The sequence below is a fragment of the Nannobrachium achirus genome, assembly GCF_963921795.1.
Source record: "Nannobrachium achirus genome assembly, chromosome: 14".
NCBI lineage: Eukaryota > Metazoa > Chordata > Actinopteri > Myctophiformes > Myctophidae > Nannobrachium > Nannobrachium achirus.
Window position 1 is genome coordinate 18,947,925 of NC_137821.1, and position 22,769 is coordinate 18,970,693.

The following is a 22,769-nucleotide window of genomic DNA, read 5'->3' on the forward strand; positions in this document are numbered from 1 at the left end:
TAATTGGCACTTCTTTTACTAATTTGTAATGTTAGCTTATTCAATGCAAACTTTTATTAAGACATGGCAGTAATTTGGGTAAAATAATAATAAAATAATAAATAAATAGGTTAATCGAATTATTTTTACAAAACGAATAGCAGGATTGGCCCCGTGTAGCCTACACGGATAACCGTGTACACGCGCACATCCCTACTCTAAACCATCAGCAATCAGCAACCTGTATACTGACTTGAAGTGACTTGTCTAGTAAGGGCATTGCAGATACCATTAAGCCGATTTATACTTGCTGTGTGCCTAAAATAGACATGGCAATCAAAATCACATATTTTAGTAAGCTCTTGTAACAATAATTAACACATTTTTCAGTTTCAAATGAAAGTACTGTGAATATATCAGTAGTCACAAGAGGAATTGCATGTAATTTCAAATAAACATTGCTTGCCTTAAAACATGATCAAGCATACAGTCCAATACAAAGTATACATGCATTTATGCATTTCTTTGCATTTAAAAGGAGAACGGTATCTCGCTCCCATGTATGCCGAGTGTCATAATGGACTTGACAAATGGACTGAATCAAATGTTTGCATGTACGTATCAGTCTGCATAGCATATCATGCGCAGACGCCACATACATGTGAAGCACAACAGGCCCACGGAGAGCCTTTGCGGTCACTTGAACGTGATGAGGTAGTCTGGGTAAGCTTGGATATCGTAGAACACCACAAACATGGTGGGGTTCTGTACGCTGTCCACCACGCTGTCAAAACCGTGCGGGGGGACCTTCATGCCACTCTGGCCCTGGGCGTACGCACCGGTCAGGACACGGCCCACAAACATGAGCTGGGAGCCATCCTGACCTGGCCTGGAGTAGGTGGGATTGGCAGAGTAGCTGGCATCGACAGCAAAGTATGTCCCGAAGCCGTATGCAGTTGCTAAGGGTGGGGGGTAGGGAAAAAGGAAGGACAGTTAGAAAGACAACATTGATTGATTCAATACTTTATTAACCCATAAAAGATTATCTAAAATGTCTTCTAAATCCTACTGGTTTTCAGAAAAACGTATGTTTCTGTATACAGTAAGTGGTGCTCAAACTTTTCATGTCAAGGACCCCCTAGAATTAAATGTATTTGACCGCGGACCCCCATCTGAAAATATTTTGTTCCAGGGACCAGAGAAAGATAGATTTGAGTTATATATGTTCGCTTTAAAAAAGACACATTCAAACATTTGCAAAACATGATCAAGATTTCTCAAAAATAGCAGATCTACAAGCTCGCAGTGAGCTAGTATATCGTGTTTGATTGCTGGTTAGTAGCGCTCCTATTCTGCCGGTTTCTTTGGTTAGCAAGTAGCAACAGGTTAGCCAGCCACAACACCAATAAGGGTCGCTTAACAACAACGTCATCTGCTTTGCTACTACTGTGATTGATCAGGGGGTGAACCAATCACCGAAGACTGCCTCGTGGGCAACCCATCCCAGAAACGGCTGCAGTAGGAAGGGCTTTCAGACTGAATAATGGAGTGAAACGAAATGAAAATTCAGGCCTAGTGTCATGCTATTGAGTACCATTTTGTCCTGCAAAGCTCCTGTTGAAGCCGGTCTCCATGATGGACTTGCTGTTATCGTGGGTGGTGCCATGATAGAGAAGCTTCTCAATGACTCCAGTCCCTCCTTGCTGGTTCTTGTCAGAGAGACGCTTCTTCTGTACTTCATAGCAGCTTCGGAGATGCACGTTCTGCAATCGCTCAATCTACAAGTAGAGACAATTCATGACGTCTTTCTTCAGAGTATGTGCATGAATAATGCAATTCTAAATGATACAACTTTCAAAAGTAAATTTACTTAAAGCTAATTACATATTGATAACACTGTTGTTGTAGTGAAACATCTTCTGATGCTTAGCTGGGGCACATCATTCCCTCAATAGACCAAATCATCCCTGTCGGTTGGAAACCTTGCATATAAAAGTACAGTACAACTACTGTACAAAAACATTGAAAGGAAATTGAAAAATATGACCCTGTTATGTGTGTACTTATTATAAATGTTCATGTCATAATGGGCAAAGATCGTTACAAGCTTTAGACATATCGGCTATATTGACTACTTCTTTTAAGATGGGTCTTTTACAGTGGTTCACAGAAAATTGAGTCGCCTCAGGTATCTGTAGGTACCTCTGGACACCCACCGGTCTCTCTGGAGATGGGAGTGTCTAAAAATAGGAGGCCGTCCTTTCAGCTTATCTTCTGCAATACAGTCAAGTGACACTAGATGGCATAGCAGAGCAATTAGTTTAACTATTTTGCTGGGGATTGAAATGAATTGAAATGAACCACAGAAGAGACTACTGTAGATACTAGAGAGTAATTATACTTTAAATGGTGTAAAAATACATTTTGGCATAGGACTTTTTCATTAAATGTTAATTAAATGTCTCATTTGTATTTGTAAGGGTCCATTTAAAACTGGCTATGGGACTAAAACGGATAATTATAAAGTTAACAGTTCACATGACAATGAGCTTATTACCAGCACTTAATAACAGTTCCACTGTTTCAGAGAGAGCATGTTTCATTATGGAAAAGCTCTGCTGTTCGCTTGTCTGTCTTTGTTTCCTTGTTGGTTTGAAAACATGTGTCTACCCATGTTTTTCTTAGATTAGCCAACTAATTCTACTATTTCTTTGCATTTGATGTAATTGGTGTTGGTGTAATGATGTATTACCTAAGTTCTAAGAATTACTTGAGTTCAATGTTGAGGTATTTGTATTTTACTTTAGTATTTACAAATTCAATTTGGTGGTCATTACTTCACAGTGTCTATATATCATTGATTACTGCACCTCTCAGTTCTCAATTATAAACATTTATAATCATGTAGTCCAGGGGGCGCCTGAGGGATTGAGCATACAGTTATGAGAGCACTGGCCAAACTGCATTCCTGGCACTCAGCCGATATCACACGTCGGCTTTGTCCCTTTCAATGTGAGCAGGGCGTCACCCAGCGTCAAAGCCCGCCTCCACATCCTGGCTGTCTGCAAAGGCTGTATGTCTACTCGTGATGTAGCTCTACTGTAGCCTATACAGTATTCTACCCCCACCTCCAAAATAATAAAAAAAAATCTCAACTGAACTGTGTCATGTTCCCAGCCTACATAGGCCTATACTGTGTATTTACCCTTCAACTATAAAATATATATTGTTTTCCTTAAGTAAAAGTAGAAATACTCTTTTAGAAATCCCATGTTCAAAATATAAGCCTTAATTGGCTTGAGTAATGACGTTTTGGTATCAAAATGTAGGCTGTATAAAGAAAACGGAGCCTATAGTCTAGTCATTTCACAAATGTAGCCTACCATTTGTAGATTATACAAATATTTGAGCAGATTAAGCAATATTGTGAGCTTGTATTTTCAAATGGCCTAAATGTAGGGCTGAAGTGGTTGTATGCCTTTATAGCCTAATAATCGAAATTTGCAAAGTATCTAACTGTTTTCAAAAGATTGTAGTGGAATAAAAATAGCCTACTCGAGTAAATGTACTCAGTACACCAATGAAGCCTGCGTGTGCCGTCAATTCAACACGGGCGGACAATAGAACTGGTTCAACATGTTTGGCACAGATACTTGTGTATTGGAAGCAATTAGCTTGTCTAGAGGGTCGCCTATATGGTCAGCTGCTCCCCCTCCAACCGTCCTACTGTATATGTTCCATGTGATGTTCTCCCTTAGAGACTGTTTTTATTTAATTTTTTGACACTTGCTTTGGCAATGTAAACGTATGTTTTCTCACAAAATGTCATGATTACCGAAAAGTATTGAAAAACAGTGTGGTAAATAATAGTTTGACATTTTAACTTGACCTTTCACTCTGTAATTAGAAAGGGACCCTTTCACAAAAGCAAAAGCGATTGGTCATGTCAGAGGCTTGGTTCTCAAAAACCTCCTCGCTGTCACATCTTCTTCTGAGACGTTGACATTTACCAGAAGAGGAGGAATGGAGAAGGATTTCTACAGGCATTAGGCCTACATTTATGACCATGATGGCATTACATTATTATTATTAAACCACAATCAAATGTTTGTCCAGGTGGCTGGGACAACTAATACATCTTTATGAACAACTTTATGAGGCTATTGGAAAAATGTTGCCTACTGCCTTGTTTCCAAATAAAGAACAATTTCAATTGAACATGTGAACAAAAGTTGTGTCTTTTTCGTTTCCTTATATTTAGCTTATTATTATTATGTCACGTTTATGTTGTTTTGGGACAGTGTGTGAACCAATTATTTTGTAATTGTTTGTGTCACAACGTTCTGTCATTTGATGACTTCTCCGCCCCTCTCTCTCTCTCTCTCTCTCTCTCTCTCTCTCTCTCTCTCTCTCTCTCTCCCAGCCCTAGAATATATATATACATACAGTATATAGTATCAAAATCAGCTTACAGTTTTTTTTCGATTGCTAAAACAAATTTTTTTTAAATTTGGCACAATTTTCACAACCTTTACTTCTGTCCCCAATCGCTTGACTCAATTTGTTACTACTTTAGATTTCCTTATCATATTAGACTCTGACTTTCCTTCTTTACACTCTGATGTAAATTTCACATCACCTTGTTGTCAAAACACAAGACACACTTTTCAGGTTTGCACACACTTCTCACATAAAATCTCATAGCATCAATCCACAACACACAAATATTCAAATCTCTAAACTTTCGGGTCAGGCGAGCAATTCAGAGCCAGGTCCCACTGCTTCAGGCCATGGAGGAGGCTTATGGAGATGTGGGCTTTGAGGCCTGTCAGGGCTTCATGCGGCACTCTAGGCCAGGGGTTTTCAAAGTGGGTGATGGGGCACCCTGGGGTGCCACGACGGCAGTCCAGGGGTGCCGCGAGATCATTTGATAATATTTTGAATTTATTTGGACACTTGAAAAAATATTATTTATTATATAAAGTACAAAGTTATTTTCAGTCAGTTCTAACCAAAATGGCTATTATGTAATGGCTCAACGTTTTCCTCGCAACATAATCACTAAAATATCGTCACTGTCGGGCAGAAAACTTGTATCTCCAAGTTTCAAATGTGTACGGCTTTTGGTAAAGAAAAGCCATGCTACATCATACAAGACTGTCGCACAAAACTATTGAAAACAGCCGATCTACAAGCACACAACGCGTTGTGGGCTTGTTTGGAGTGTTTGGGGGTAAACGTTTAGACCTACAGTCAATAAAATGTTTTGTCTGCATATTTGTGTGCTGTTTTATGTTTGTCTATGAGAGAAGTGGGCATACACTGGGTCATTTTACAAAAAGGGAATTGGTTCATTTACCAGAGTAATTGACATTCATTCAGTGTGTTCCATTTCGACAATTGTGTTTTCAATTTTGCTCTTCAGTGTTCTGTTCATGCTTGGTAGTGTTCAGCCAAAAGCTAGTTGTGTTTATTCAATGAATGCATGTGTGTGTCATGTGAAAATATGGCTGTGTTTACCAAATGAAAACACGAGTTCCATTTTGTGAACATGTTAAGAGATTTGATGGCAAAGAGTTGTTTTGCAAAGGGATCTTCAACGTTTTCAGATCAAGGACCCCTTAGTTGAGAGAGAGATGAAGCAGGGACCCCCACAACCCTTTGTACCTCAACCTCTGTGCTTACTGCTTAGTATGCTCTTTTTTCCCCTCCACACCTAAAGTATTTGCCGAAAATAGCCAATCTGCAAGCTCACAACACTTTGCAGTGTGAGGTGTTGTGAGCTTGTAGATCTGCTATTTTTGAAAAATTGTGAAAATGAGTGCAAGTCTTTGAATATCTTTGACCCGATCTTTGACCCGACTTCTAAATCCTTCCTCTAAAATCGAAATCATGCTGTTCTCAAACCTTTTCATGTGAAGGACCCCCAAAATTACAGGTATTTGGCCACGGACCCCCCATCTCAAAATATGTTATTCCAGGGACCCCCCAGAAGCAAATATTTGAGTTACAAATGTTCGCTTTTAAGTAGATATATTCAAAGACTTGCAAAAAAAAACATGATTTAAAAAAAATAGCAGATCTACATGTGCTTGTATATTTGCTATTTTTCAATAGTTAAATCAGTCAATAATCCTAGGCCTAAATGGGTTAAACAAATAATTACAATTTGAGTGCAAAAATAACTTGAAAAGAAACTATTTACAAGCTCACAATGCAGGTAGAGATAACAAGTAACCAACAAGTAATAGACTCGAATAGTCGACTCATATTGAAGAATCGCCACCCCGTGGCTGAACAGCCACACTACACGTTGAAATAAAATATCACATTTCTAGGGGGCGCGGCTAAGAATTTGGAGGCGTGTTTGACAGAGGTACCTCTAGGCACCTCTTGACACCTCTAGGTGTCATTTTAGACTTGGCGACGCTAAATGTTGTAACCCACTGTATGTCTTTTTTCACAGGACAGTTAAGCTTACAGGAACTCATGGGGCCATTTTGGCCTTCATGTTCATACAGTCAGTCAGCATCAGCCCACCTTGAGTACAGTCTTGGCAACAGTTCTTTTGAAGCTTTCCTTCACTCTCTGGAACTCTGCTGAGGAATGCTGCAGTTCAACCCTCTTCAGCTGTTCACCAGCATCCATGTTGTCCCAGTACAGAGGGAGGGAAAAATCTGAAACAGAAACAGAAACAGAAAACATTACTGTATCACACAGTCAGAGGAAAGTGGAAAGAGTGTCTGTTTGCGTAAATGGCTACATAGCCAATCAGGGACCAGCATTCTTGGTGACGTCACCATCAACAGCCAATGAGGGTCCAGCATTCTTGGTGACGTCACCATCGACAAGTGCGACCTGATATAAATAACAGGGAGCGTGCCATACATGGTAGGCCATACAAAGCCACGAGTGCACAAAGGTGCAAGTTGGCACCTCGACAGAGTGCAGTTCTAGTTGCCAGACCCATGAAATGGGTAGGCCTACATAAGCAAATGTCGGTCTGTCCGGGTTTTCTATATAAAGGGTATATATGATGATGACATGATGATGACATGCCTACAAAAGGCATGATGTCATAAATGATGATGACAGACAGGGGGTTGGCAGAACCGGAGCAACATGAATGACCTGTTGTCATACTCGGACCACCAGCCACCCAACAAGATGCCCAGGCTAGAGGCTATACTAGCTAGCGATTCCACAGAGACTGCAGGATCGATGCACAGCACCATTCAGCACCATTCAGGGTCTGGCACAACCAGGTTGACCTGGTCTAGTTTTATATAGAAGAGCCCCACATTACAGTACCACATCAAATGCAATGAGTCGCTGTCCTCTCACCTGGGTGGTTCTGCAGTCGTTTCAGCTTGGCCACCTGTCTCGTTCCCTGGGCTGTCGCCTCCTTCCTCCTCGCGTCAACGTTCCACTGGACCCCTTGTCCATCCCAAACCCCTCCCCTCACATCAGCAGTCTCCAGCTTGTGATTGGCTGCTTTGGGAAGCCTCTCCCAGTCGCCTCTGGCTCCCAGGATGCACCAGGCCACGCGGTCATACAGCTCGCCCTCCTCCCTGGCTCTCAGCTCTCTGGTGAGTTTCTCCTTGTGATAGAAGCTGATGCGCTGGCTCACCTGCAGTGTTCATTTTGACAGCAAATTTCGATTTAGTCTTTTGTTTGAATAGAATTTTATTTAGTTTTTGTCATAAAGTCTAGTTGACTAAATGTGATAAAGGTCGACTAAATCTACAGATGATTTAATCAACTATAATGTATGTTGGCGGGTCATGATCGCGTCGCAATGCCTGATTTATACTTAGCTGTGTGCCAAAAATAGACGATCTACAAGCTTGTAGATCAGCTATTTTGTGTGACACCAAAGATTGTTAATTTAGGAAGATCTGCTAGAGGCGACATGGTACACAAATCCTACGACAGCGCTGTCTGACGGCAAATCCCGCGGACGTCCATGTTTACTGGTGCTAGATCCCGCGAGAGTATGTTGCTGGGACAGAGAGTGGTCGATAATAAAGTCGATTTTCTCTTGGATTTGTCTCTCTGAAAAAAAGCCATTTTAGTATAACAGTCTTGGGAATATTGTGTAGCTTATGACGATCGGGTCCAAAATTTAGTTCAGTGACCATGGGGCTAAAGAATGGTTTAGAAACTGTGTTCACGTTAACTCTTCCAATAGAAATGAATAGACTCCAACCTGCTTCCATTCTCCTAAAAAGGCTTCACCCACTCTTGGGTGACACCCACACACAACCAAACATAACATTACTTAGTTCTACTGGATCTCTTCTCCAGTTGTTTCGATTTAGTTTTCATCAGTGGAAAAAAGGTGGTCGACAGGTCATTTTCCGTCACAGTCTTAGTCAATGAAATGAACACTGCTCACCTGGTTCACATCATCTTTTAACCCTGTCACAGTCCACGTGACCTGGCCGGCCTGCCCGCCCCCGCTAGCCTGGCTCCAGTCCATCTGCAGGCTCAGAGCGTCCACCAGCTGTCTGAGGTCCTGCACTTGGTCCTGGGTGGTGAGGCCTGCCAGGTCATCGCTGGTGAAGCTGTGACTGCCACACTGGACCTGGTACAACCTGTCGAGCTCTGTGATGGCCTGGCTGACGTCGTTTGAGCTGTGACCCACCACCAGGAACACGGACGCAGGGGCTGCAGTGCCACTTGTGGCCCGGAGGACATTCAGGTCTAGGCTTGCGCGAGGAGGTGGTGGAGCTTGGTGCTGCTGTGTGGGAGGTAATTGAACCGATGAGGCTGAGGACATAATAGGGAAATGATGATCATTATTACTGGCCAAGGCCACGAAGTGGCAAATGGCCACTCATTGATATTGGACTTCATCATTATTATTCTTCCGCCACTTTTTCTCTAGCGGCTAGACCGTGCAGTCGCTTTTTACGAAACTCGGCAGTATGGCAGAGGACTATGCCAAACGGCTAAAACGCGAAGCTCGCAACAATCGACCAAAGGGTGGCGCTGTAGGAAGCCTTTGAAAAATGCCAACTTTGAACAGATAAAGCTCATGCTCTGTTTCAGATCCAGCCATGAAACCTGTATACACTTATGCGTCTCCTCATGCCGAACAACTTTTATGCTCTGACTTTTGACCTCTGACCTTACTTCTCCCACAATTTTGAATTATATGAAAAACAGTCAAAATCTATCTCCTCCTGGGATTTTCGCATCACGTGCGCGAACTTTTTTTTTTTTAACTTTGTTTTTATTTAAGACTGCACATCAACAATAAATTATAGATCAATCATGCAAAATAATATAAAATAAACGCGATTTTTTTTTACATGAACTTTGGACCAATAGGGTCAGATCTGTCTCGGCGGATTTTGTCTCGGTGAAAACATTATTTTTTAACTCATTTAGTGCCACCCCTTTCACCACTAGAGGGCGCCCAGTGGCCATAGAAAATCCCATAGAGATATGCTGGTATATGCAGAAGCCCTGCAGCCATGACTTGCCTGAACACTTTCCTTTGTGCATGTACAGGAAGAGGATGAAGTTAGCTTGAAGTTAGCTATTGGCTACCAAGCATTTTAGAAGCCTTATTTTCGTCAACTTAGCCATGATTAAACCTTGCACACCTCATGCATGGGAAAAAAAAAGAGAAGAATGAGCTCTAAAAAATCCAATGCAATCCTGGATTGCATTGGAGTGGATTTGTGCAGTTTGTTCAAAGCTTTCAAACAAAAAAATCCGATTGGAAATCCGTTCAGGCATTCTTGAGATAATCGCCATTATGTTTTACATGTTATGTAAACAAACATGGCTGCCCTGTATGTTAGATGGGGTTGTATGGGGGTGGAACATGCAAAATCGCGATTGAAATCATGTTCACTAGATTTGATGGGGTCCAAAAAATTTTAAAAAAAAAAAATGTTTAAAAAAAAAAAAAAAAGAATTTTTTTTTTTTTTTTTAATATCCCGAACTAGTTCGGGATAGGCACTCTGGGATGCGATAATATATCCCGAACTAATTCGGGATAGGCACTCAATGAGTTAATAATTCACTGTATATTGCAGTTTCATGCAAATTATTCTTCTGCCTCTAAATCATACATGCAAAGTGACACGTTCATGGCATTTGGCAAATATGTAGAGGGTTAGTCCAAATATCACTGAAAGCAATCTTACTCCAATTGGCCAAAGGGGGGCGCTATACGAAGCGTTTGAAAACTCAAACTTTAAAGGGGCATAAGTCATGCCTCGTTTCGTTTGAAGACATGCAACTTGCTTACACGCGTGCCTTGACTCAAGCAGAAGACATCTGTGTCTTTGTTAAGTAAGCTCCGCCCTTTGATTTTCCGCCATTTTGAGCAGTTTGTAAAACGCTTAAACCCGCTTTTATTCCAGAATTTTCGCATCACGTGCATGGAACTTTTTTTACATTAACGTTGGACCAATATCTAAAGATCTGTCAGATCGGATTTTTTAAAAATTGAAACATGCTTTTTTAATCAATATTGCAAGTTTTATGCAAATTATTCTTCTGTCTCTAAAACATACATGCAAAGTAACATTTTCATGATGAACTACTATAGAGGGTTAGTCCAAATATCACTGAAACCAATCTTACCCCAATTGGCCAAAGGGGGGCGCTATATCATTTTGAAAGAAGGCGTCAAGTACATTACATGAAACTTTTTTTTTTTTTTGAATGACAGTTCCATTATGTGTGACTGCCGTAGTGTAGTCGTCAGTGCCTGTGCCTGATATATGGATGGTTGTGAGTTCAAACCCCACGTCGGGTTGAGTTCATGTTAACATCCTGGATGCCCATGGCATGTGCGTATGTCAAACTCTTTAATGTTGACACGTCTGATCTAACTCCAGATCACGTTCATGTTTAAAATGAGCCCTTCTCTACCGGCCAATTTTTGTTCTGAGTAAAAGAAAATATGATCACTCGAAAATGTCAGAAATACTCAGATTACATTTACTCAGATTGATTTCACCCCAAGCCTCCAAAATATAAAAAATAAATCAATAAAATCAAGGCACTCAGCCTATATAGAACTTTTTTTTTTAAACAAACATGTATAACAGATCCTGTGGCTGCCTAGTGTAGTGGTCAGGGCATATGCCTTTCATGCAGAAGGTCGTTTGATCAAATCCCGCTTGGGGTTTACATAAGCATAAAACCATGACGTTTGGTAGACTTTACAGTTTGGTTCCTTGAACAATGTCTGATATGGAGCCTTCCTAAAAATGTCCCCCAACCCCCCTTGATGCGTATTCTAATATCCGCCATTACTAAATAATGTATTTTGCATCATAAATCCTGAAACAAGCATTATAATACAAACTGTCATGTCTACACCTATGTTGTGATTTCCAAGGATTGCAATGATAACATGTACCAGCTCAGTGGCCTAGTGGTTTGAGTGTCTGCCCTGAGACTGGGAGATCCGGGTTCAAACCCGGGTCGCGTCATACCAAAGATTCAAAAAAATGGGACCCAGTGCCTCCCTGCTTGAAACTCAGCATCAAGGGTTGGATTGGGGGTACTGCAACATACTAGCGTCATGTCCAGGGGGTGTACTTGTACATCAAACTGCCTTACGCTACAGAAACAGGAGATAGGCTCCTGCCCTATGAGATTCATGGATGGCCCGGCTGACTCATATGGTCTTCATAGCTCAGCAAGGCTTACTATGTACATCATCAAACTGTCCAGGTGCATAGTATCACAGTTTTTTATGTCTGTTGCATATAGGCCTACAGTCTTTTGCATACATGTTGTGTAGAGGCCAATTTGTGCTTTTACCTATAACCACCGATTAGTGTAAAACTTTGTATGCACACTTCCCAGAGGCCAAGGAAAAACCTGTGCCCTGCATTTTTCACATCTGCCATTTATAGCGCCACCAGAAGGCCGACTTACAGTATGTAAAACACATTCATCTATATTACTCCTTCAGATTTTATCCGAAAATCACACAAATCAGTACACAGTATCTCTACAGTGATGTAATCATGACGTATTTGTCAGATATCATATTCTATCTAATTGGCTAACATTGAATTCCAAGGTTTGCAGGATTGCTCCTTTTTGAACAAAATGTCTCAAAAGCAGCCTGCTATGTGTGTGAGATTTTGCACACACATTCCCACTAGGCCAAGGAACAGATGCCACCCTTCTCACATTGGCCTGTTATAGCGCCACCAGCGGGTCAATTTTTGCAAAACACATTTTTGGAACAAAATGCTTCAAATCCCGCATGCAGCGTCCGATTGCCGTGAAAGGCCCAAGAACACGTGGCACCCTTTTCACTTTGGCCTATTATAGAGTCACCACTAGGCCCAAAAAAACCTACCTGACCTGCCGGAGTCCTGTTCGGAAGAACACTGCTTCTAGTTGTTCTTTGATATTCTACTTTGCTTTCCGTTGATGCCTTTTTGCTTTCCTGCTTTTTATGCCTTGGACACTTTATCGCTGCTTGCAGCTATATTTATTTATTTTATTTTATTTCGAGCAGCGAGGATATCCCATGTAATAATGCCTAGATGTGTGATGTGATTTTTAAAACACATTTTTGGACACTGCTCCTACAGTTTTTGCCCTAAAATCACGCAAATCGCTACACAGTATGTCTACACTCATCCCATCAACATGAATCTGTCCCATATAGCGCCACCTTCAAGCCGAATTTTAAAAACACATTTTTGGACACTGCTCCTACAGATTTTGCCCTAAAATCACGAAAGTCACTACACAGCATGTCTACACTCATGTCATCAACATGGATCAGGAAGGTTTTGGAAAAACACATTTTTGCCCTATTTGTGGAGAGAAGCGACCGTAGATTAGGGAGTCTTACTGGTTGATTATTACTTACTAATGGAACCCAAACCTCCGCCAAAATGTTACTGTGCTTTAAGTGGGTAAGCAACCATCTGAAAAGACAAAACCTACATTTTCAACATTCAGCAAGGCCCATCTCACCTGTGGCGTTGACAGCAGCAGAAGGGAAGGTCGTCCCCGCAGCACCTTTGAAGGCCTCGAAGACATCGATCTTAATGAGGACAAGGCGGATGAGAGACAGACGGTGGAGAGTTGTTGAGCACACTGCAGTGCTGACTCCTCTGAGGATGGCTTTGGCCACTGTACCTCGGTCTAGACCACCAATGCCTTTGCAAACAGAAGAAGATGCCACAGTCTGAATAGCTTCCAGTGGTTGTAGCATTCGATCACAGACAACTTGGCGGCGAACAACAGGTGATCGGAATAAAATAGCAGCTGATTATGATTAAAATAACCATATTGTATGGCCAAATACAAGAAAATAAGAATACTATGAATGAAGGACTGCAATGGAAGTAAACTGTAAGATTTTTTTTGACCCACCTGTTGATAATGGTGGGTCATTTTTTTTTCATGATCAATAAAGACATCAATCCCACTGACACTGACTTTTCTGAAAAGTGTTAGGATTTAGAAGGCATTTCTTTTTAGGAATCTTCCTACTTATGTCTTAAGGGGGCAATGGAGCAATTAATGGAGCTTAATGGAGCAAACCACAGCAGAGTTAATACGTACCAGCACAGATAGCAGGTATGGCCACAGACTTGTATCCCTTCTCTTCACAGTGTTTGATGATGTTACGCACCAATCCTTCAATGACTCCGACATCCTTCTCACCGCACACGTGCAAGATGGTTTTACAAGTGAAATGTCCAGGCCTAGATACAAAGATGTCCCCTCTGTTTACACGGCCAGCTGTGGGAACAACACACTGTATTATTGTGTAATAGTAATATTGTGTGTGTGTGTGTGTGTGTGTGTGTGTGTGTGTGTGTGTTTGAGGGGTGAAGGATGAGGGTGGGATTCAGATCTGTGAAAGTGAAAATGTATCTTATTTGGTACTCAGCTCACCTGATCTCAGGTGAGCCTCCACCTCTGGTCCAGCCATATTCAGGATGTCCTTGCAGACTCCAGCTGTAAAGTGAACACATCACTGTCAATATATACATGTATACTCAAGCAGTTTTTGAGCGGTGGTAGACCGCTCCTATACGTGGCTGTGCGTGTGTCTGTAGCCTTTTTCCTCAGCGTTTTGCCATAGCAAAACGTGTGTGTGTAGCATAGCCTGTACATCCTAGACTCAAATCCTAGTCTGAAGACGTTATGCAAGCACGACCACCGCTCACTTCACATTGGGTGTGATTTTGTATTTATTCTTCTAAAGAAAGGACAATGAAGAGAGACAGGACAGCCATATGCCATAAACATAAAACAAAAAAGGGTTTGAATATTTCACTGCATGCACAATGAATCTAGAATTAATGAAAGTTTAAAACATTTTTTTTTTGGTGTGTGTGATAGACCTGTATATAGCACTATAGAGAGAGACTGTGAGAGATAAAGATATGTGTCAAGGACCCCAAACATTATTTGTATTTTGGTATCTCAAAATAATTAGTTCCAGGGATGCCCAGAAGCAAAGATTTAAAAATGCTTAAAAATATATCCAAGATTAGCAAAAGAAAAAAATCTAAAATAGCAGATCTACAACCTTTAATGTGATGAGCTTGTATATCTGCAATCTTTTGAGTAGCCAAAGTAAAAAATAGGGTTAAAACGGATGAAATCTAAAATGAAAAAGGAACCACTGCACCCACTGCCCCACACCTACGTGTCTCAAAATTAACAAAGTCGGTGGTGTTCACCACGGCATCCGTGGTCTCGTTGGTGATGTCACCGAACACCAGCTGTAGACTGACTCCGCCTCCCAATGCCAGTGTGATGTCATCGAGGTCAGACGTCAGGGACTGGAAGATCGCTTAGAGGGGAAAAAACATCAGGCTAATGAATGATCTTTTCATCATAATTAATGTGCATAAATGCCTGCATGAATACAATTTGAAGCATTGATGTTATATTTATAATATACTATAATATACAAACAGGCACATTTCAATATTCCATCTATCTTACCTTGTCCTCCCCAGTTCATGATAGTGCTTAGGTCTCGGCTGATATCATGGAAGCACTGTCAACATATATTTACAATTACAATTCAGTCTAGGAACCTCACTGAGGCAGAATCAGATTAAACAAAAATATTAAATACAGTATATTTAATTTATAGACATGTAGGTTATCGCTTGAAAACCAGCAGAGACGATGACAATGTGCAGAGCTGTAGTTCGTGCTCGCACCTCTTCAGCATCAGGGCTTCCAGGTTTGATGACGACACGGACTGTGGACAAGGACCCCGTGGATCCACCCCGCCCGAACCGGGCAATCTCCTCGGTCAGGGCCTCGACGGCTTCTCTCTTTGGGTACTTGAGAATCAGCCCTAGTCCAATCACCGACGTCGCAACGGAACGCCAACCCTGCTGCGCACAGAGTTCCAGAGATTTCGCCAGGCCACTCCTGAGTGCCTGCAATGACCATAAGAAGGGTCAGACTACCTGTACTGAACTAATTTACACATATACCGTACTAAATGAGGAATATGACTTGACTGTGGGCTGTTCACATGAAACACATATTTTGAGATTATAGAAGTGGTCTGCCATCGTACTGCAAACTTAATTAGTGTAGTTGCCAGACAGGGCAACACACTGTAGTCCTGGGGAAACTTTATTTATTCTAGATAAACTTTATTTGTGAATGGGTTTTTACCTTGAATCAGATGCAATTGGAAATTGGTAGAAAAACATTTGGGAGTGGTGCTAGCTCGAGTATTGGTTGAGCTTCACATGACAGTGTGTAGTCCTGGGGAAACTTTATTTATTCTAGATAAACCTTATTTATTCTAGATATAAACTTTATTTGTGAATGGGTTGTTACCTTGAATCAACAGGATCATTTGGGAGTGGTCCTAGCTCGAGTATTGGTTGAGCTTCACATGACAGTTACTGTAGCTTGCGACAGAATATAGTTACGTCGCCAACCACACTTGCAATTTCCAATTGCACCTTTCTACTTGTACTTCAGAGGTTATGCCGTGTCTGTTCTGTTTCTGTACTGACAGAAACGCCACTCCTGGCCAGGCTGTGTGGCAAGTTAGAATTAAGCTTTAACACAGCATTCCGTAACCAATTAATACTGTTACACAATGGTGTCGCACAGTGACAATAGCTGATGAATTGAAATGCATTACTTTTTTTTTTTTTTTTTTTTCTATTACGACCCCGAATAGGGACACCAGGTGTAAAGTGGTTAACCTTTACCTGTACACCCTGTCCTCTCGCTCCATCCCATGGCAGGCACTCAATGAAGAAGATCTTGGAGCAGCCTAGAGACTGAGGCCCGTCCACCTGCAAAACGTCGCCAGGGGCCAGGCGACAATTCCTGACCGCAAGGTCAAAGTTTGCCTTCATATTGGTGCCCCCAGCCTCTCTCGCTAGGCATTTACCAATCATAGTGTGTGTCAGTTCTTGTCTGATCATTGGAGCAACCAACACATCCACCTGTGGAGAATGAAGAACATTTAATTATGACATGGGATCAGTGGTGTTCAAGTGCAGATATATAAATAGAAGAGAACATAATGTGCAGGGGCGTGCAAAGAATGTTAGAAAGGCAGGGTCTGACATTTCTAAAAGGGCAAATATCGAAAATAGCAGACCTCTAAGCTCACAACGGGACTCATTGTGAGCTTGGAGGTTGGCTATTTTCGATGCGTAATAACACGAGAGAGTGTTTTTTACTGGTGATTCAGTCAGAGTGTATGAAAGGGTGCGCTCGTTTTATTGTCCACGACATTGCAAGCGGCGCGAAGGCTAGCGGACCTTGGTCCTGCTCTTCGCCCCCGAGCGCCGCAGGCGCGAGTGGCCGCGAAGAGCGGGCCAGGGCCGCCGCGCGAGTTACGAAGCCGTGGTGAATGCAATCGTTATATTTATGCCCAGGCCGTAAGGCCTGGGCAAGCCCACGATAAACGCCCGCGCAGTCCGGTGCGCATTTCCGAACGCACCCTTTCCCCACACTCGGACTGAAACACCAGTAAAAAACACCATCCCGTAATAACACACTGAACTTAAGCATATAGGCCTAGTGAATACTGGAGATGTGGCGTAACTGCATGGGTTTCAGGTATGTCATGCAAAGGGGGCATTTGCATTTCTTTCACCATAGTTAAAACTGCATTCATGGTCTGGAGACAGCACTTTTTACAGACAGATAAAAGGGCAGGGGCTCAAGCCCCCTTTGATGTCTATGTGTGCACGTGCCTGATAATGGGTGTCTATCATTTAACCTGGTATAATCTTTAAATACCTGCTGTTTTTCCAAATTGCCTAGTTTTATCTCCAGGACAATTTTGTTGCTCAGCCCAGAGGACACAGTTGTTCCAGTGCTGCTGGTGGGAAAGCTGGTGGGAATGCCAGTTGGCAGGCTGTTGCTTCGCCCTGTTGCGGTCAGACCTGTCATTGTCAGTGTGCTTTGTGTGCTGCTCCCATCTTGTTGCTCTCTGATTATTACACGATAGTTGGACTCCACAAGCTCCATGCTCCTTTTCCCTTCCCCCTGGAAGTACAGCTGAGCCGCTGGCCCATTCAGAACCAGCCTGTCCCAGGTCAGACAGGCCAGACCTGACTTCAGGGCCTCCCGGGTTTCCTGGACCAGACTACGGGGCCCGGAAAGGAGCACACAGGGAGATGGGGAGCGGGAAGGCGTGATCTTAACCCTGGGATGGCTGACGTCGATCAAGCTCCATATCTCATCAAAACAGTCCACCATTTCGGGAATGGGCAGGCTCAGCTGTTCTTGTGTCTCGACCTGGTTGAGCTTATAGTCTAACAGAACGTCTTTCAGCTTGCCTACGTCTGCACTATAGCCCACCAGCTGGACCTGGGTCTTGGAGGATCCACCGGTGGTCTGTGGGCAGTAGCTGACCTCTACTCTGAGACCTGCGTGGTTGGCCTGGTTCTTGGCTTTGGCCAGAGCTTCCTTCAGCCTCTCCAGACCAGGAGCCATGGCCGTCGGCCCGTCCAGCTCCAGGATCTCCTGGCGCAAGTCTCGCTGCACTGCTGCCGCGGCCTCCTCCAGGGCGGCGGATGACAAACTGGATAAAATTAGGTCTGTACCTTGAATCTCTAGGGCAACCGGATTGCGGAGGCCCTGCTGAAAGCGGACCTGGTACCTTGAGTGGGCGCCGCTGGACGTCATGAAGTTCAACAGGGGTTTGGGGAGCTGCACTCGCTTCTCCTTCACGTCTCTGATCAGCTCGTCGAGCCTTCCAGAACCTGCCTGCACGTCCTTGTCAAGACCCTCCAGGAGCACGACGTTCGGCTCGTCTTTGTGGATTTGGACTTTTGGGAAACGGGCATTTATCTCCCGGCGAAACTCCTCTTCCACCAGGCCATACTGCTTATCGGGGACAGGGCATTGCTTCCTGGTCGGAACGCTCTGCTCCAGGATAGCTATCCTTGCGCTCACCTCCCCAACCTCCCCCACGATCACCGGATAGCCCCCGTCCCGGTACACCCGTAGGTTCTCCGTCACGAAGGAGAGGTCTTGCTGCAGGGCTTTCGCTGGCGCCGAGTCGACCACGTGGTGGGCGAGGTAGGTCTCGATGAGGCCGATGAAGACCCGATCCACCTGCATCTCCCATCTCTCCGCAGCGATACCGGATGCTCCTCTGCCCGAAGCCCCAGACGGCTCCTTGTCAATGTCCCCCTTTACCACCGCTTCCTCCTCCTCTACGTTGATGCGGACAGAGCAGTCGATAGCGGAGAGCTGTTTGTGCAGGACTTTGGCCGCCTTGGGACTGTCTTCCAGATAACGCAGGAGGTACGGGTCCAAGGTGTAGACCTTCTCCAGCTCCTTCTTGTTTTGTTTTGTCTAGGGTGCGGAAGAAAACACAGTTGACAGAAAATGCGTTAATACTTAAGGCCTTTCCTAAATAATCCATATTTTAAAAAAAGCAGATCTACAATCTCACAACACATCACGATGCAATCTGATAGTTTGGGGGAATTTTTCACCTATAATGACATACCCAAAACAGGGACACATGAGTTAAAGTGGTTAAATTGATAAGGGAAGATTTACGAAAGTTAATTACATTTACTGACAACCCACCAACCAAGCAAGAAAGAACATATCTGTAGCAGCCAGGAAGGTGGAGAACCATGGACTGATCCGGCTGATAAAATAGTAGATTATTGCCTAATATGCTCCGTCGTACAACAGTGTCGCAAGCCAAAAATTGCAGACCTACAAGCACACAGTACGTTGTATCTACAAGGTGAGGTGAGCTTGTAGGTCGGCTATTTCCGGCACCATCGTGTGCTAAGTATGATTCGGGCTGGACAGTGACAGCTGTTGCCAGACACAACTTTTAATTCCGTTACTATGGACTAAATAATTTATCATTTCATTCTTGTTCATTAGTGTGGTTGCCCCGTGTTGGCGTTTTTGAGCGGTGCAAACCGCTCCTATAAGTGGCTGTGCGTGTGTCCGTAGCCTTTTCCTCAGCGCTTTGCCAAAGTACAATGTGTGTACGTAGCATCATGTTTGTCTAGTGATGTCATATGTCGTATGTCTGTAGCCTTTTTCCTCAGCGTTTTGCCATAGCAAAACGTGCCACCGCTCACTTCACATTGGGTGTGATTTTTATTACTCATCATCCATGTAGGCCTAACCTTTATCTCAAAGGGTTTTCCCATTGAAGTGTTTTACTCATCATCTGATGTAACCCTTCAGCCAATCAGACGTCACGATTCCACGAATATATACCTTGGTATTGTGATGTCACCCTTTCCTCCCTCTCTGATTGGCTCCCCACACTTGCAATTTCCCATTGCACCTTTCTAGTTAAAATGTGCATTTGTGGTACTGGTGCTAGTGTCCTCCATTAGAATCTCTGTACAGGGTCCGTAAGACAGCAGACAAGCCTGGCTAGGCTCAGAGGGCTGTCTGTCTACAGCTGATGCTGTAATCACAACACTATCGCACCATGATGCCACAGAACTGCTCAAACTGGTTGAGGTTTAGCCAGGTGGAAATGTCTCTACAATCACTTTGCAGCAGTGCTGGGAAGTTAAGTAATATAAGAAGAATGTAATGTACATAACAGCAACACGTGGAGTAATATTACATTTACTAATACAAGCAACTCTGCTTTACTTTTTAAAATATGCTGGCATACTGTGTGTACTGTATGTCATATTATGTTTTATTAAATCAGGATTGCTAGGCCACAATGTGTGCAGTTTGGCTGATTGGCGACTCCTGCTGTGAGATTAATTATTGTTCCTTCTGCAATAAAGTGATTTCAGTTACAAAAGCCTCGAATTTCTTTTCCCCAAAGACTTTTACAAACAACAATGTCACTTTCTGCCATCTTTGTTCTAGTTTATCTACATATTATTTGATTCAGGGGCGTGTTTAGTCCCTTTTTAGGAGTGCATTCCTAAATGTCATGTTAGCACCCCAAACAATGGGGAGAAAAAAAACATCTATAATTAAAACAAAGCCCCTCACATTCTACAGTGTGGCTCATTAGGATAGGTTACTTTCATTTTCATTCTGACTTTTTTTTACAGTTTTCAAATCCATTATTTTAATGGGGTATCAGGGGTTCAAGAGGTATTGTACGTGTTAAAGTATGATAATTAATGTTGTAATACTGTATTCATTGTTGATTGTCTGATTCTATAGTATTGCCCCTCCTTTAGTGAACAGATGTAATCCTCACCTGTTGGTGACTGGTGATTTGTAGATCTGTGGGATTGTGGGAGGATAGGCTGTCACGAGTCACAGTCAGGCAGAGTTCCCCACGAGGGAGGGAGATGTTGTGGAATTTTCTTTGGAGAACTCTTTCCTGGACTGAAAATGTAGGTGAAAGGTTGGGTAAACAACGTACTTAAGGTGATTAAACAACATACTGTACCCTCCATACAATGTCATGAATGGTTTTGCTTTCAGTTTTACAGCGTTCTGAAAACAATGAAAAATGCAAAACTTGTATCACTTAATGCTGTTTCCCCAAAACGTTACATTAAAGCAGGCACGTGCACACATAGACATCAAAGGCGGCTTGCGCCACTGCCCTTTTATCTGCCTGTAAAAAGTGTGACGCGTTGTGAGCTTGGAGGTCTGCTATTTTCACCAAAAGGCCCTTTTAGAGATTTCAACCACTGCCTCTCTAACATCCTCACATTCTCTGCACGTCGTTGCTTTAAAGACAGCATTGCTCTGCTCTGTCATTCTGTATGTGCCAGGTATAAAGTCTTGCTTGGTTAGTTGTTTTTCATTTGTGTACATTTTGCACTGATCCAAGTTATCCATCCATAGATGATTTTAGCCTTGCTTATGTGTTATATCCATCATGCAAATGTCAAGGTGATAGATAGACAGTAGGCCACTTATTATTGATGTTTGATTGATTTTCAGAGGGAAAACGACGTTTGTTAACTCCAGCAGGGCAGAGCAGAGATCAAAGGGAGGGAGCTCCATCACCTTTACCTGGCAGGCATTCATTTCATACAAAATGTATGTACAGTAATGCTACTTGTATGCAAATGACAAATCCATATGAGAACCCAATACATAGCTGGATTAATCAATGATCTATACCAAAATAAATTAATCAATCAATAGATCAGAACTGGGCTGCTTTTGCACTGATCCATTATAGGAAATCCAAGCCAAAAACAGGCACAGCCCAAAATACATTTAATGTGACATTGTTTTTATTGGTCAAAATACCCTCCTGCATCATATATTAAAAGTTGTGAATTATTTAGTGGATCAAGGTAAATTCAGGGGGTTCAAGTTTGGGTCCCTTCACTTAATTAATATACAGGAAAAGAATACCCCCACACATTCTTCTTGTGTGTAGGTTATGTTATGTGAGACTTTCCTTTCTGAACAAAATGCCCTTACCTTCTTCGTTCATAAAGCAGACCCTGTAGGTGTTCTCTCCAATCTTTTCTATTTGCCCACAATCCCCTCCCCCTGACAGTCTTCGTTTTAGAAAGTGCATCCTTATCTTTTCCCTCTCTCTGTCTGTAAGGTCCTCCTGTGCCTCGAAGAACAGGGGGTAGCGAAATTCATCCATTTCTTTTTTGACACTAGTTTGACTTTGAACTGAAGCAACAGCTGTCTGCTTGCATCGAGAAACCCTGAAATGTAGTTTCACTTTCACTTTATAAGTTTCACTTTAATAGGCCTAATGTCATGTGTATGCAGGCTATTTCCTGTTTGCTATAATTCTTTCAGTATTTCATCTTTCTTTCTTGTCTCTTTTTGACCCACGGCAATTACAGCATTGATTTATTTGTGGCAGAGAAAGTAGAGAGCAGTAGGTCTAAAACCATTTTGTAGACACTAGTGTTACTAACAGTCAGGTTATGTCATATGGCACTGTAGTACCACGCTACACCGGCAGATGTCACACTCAGACGAATCTCTCAAGAACAGACTAACTGAGCTCGAGTTAGAATCATAGAGTTATAATAAGAATAGAGAGGGCAACTGATATCCCCGCCCGTCCACTTCATAGAGTTATAATAAGAAGGTTACAACCATAGATATGCAAACAGCAAAATTGGCTTTGTATCGTATCGTTTTCCAATGCAAATAATCAGTATCGAGTTGTTTTGCAATGCAAATAATCATTGTATGGATACTAATACATGTCCCTTGCATATCAATTTTAAGAAGAACATTTTAAAAGAGGGGTCTAATTACTTTTCTATTCCATATAGGCACTCTTGGTCTTTCGATAAATGTGTGTAATCTCTGTGTTCATGTTGAGGTGTGGGTTTGTCCATATGTGATGAAATATAATGTCCATGTATTT

The 22,769-nt window shown here is 42.5% G+C and overlaps 1 protein-coding gene across 1 annotated transcript; it reads right to left on the reverse strand.

Moving 5' to 3' along the window:
* Positions 1–213: 213 nt before the first annotated feature.
* On the reverse strand, positions 214–22,025 carry parp14rs2.1 (poly(ADP-ribose) polymerase family member 14-related sequence 2.1; the record flags this gene model as incomplete). The annotated part of the gene is made up of 14 exons (XM_080741435.1): positions 214–938; positions 1,574–1,757; positions 6,520–6,656; positions 7,324–7,609; positions 8,378–8,751; positions 12,956–13,141; positions 13,550–13,729; positions 13,886–13,948; positions 14,646–14,781; positions 15,172–15,396; positions 16,192–16,431; positions 17,237–18,802; positions 20,661–20,791; positions 21,851–22,025. 14 exons carry the CDS (start codon positions 22,023–22,025, stop codon positions 676–678), a joined length of 4,146 nt encoding a protein of 1,381 aa, XP_080597561.1. The 3' UTR covers positions 214–675.
* Positions 22,026–22,769: the final 744 nt, after the last annotated feature.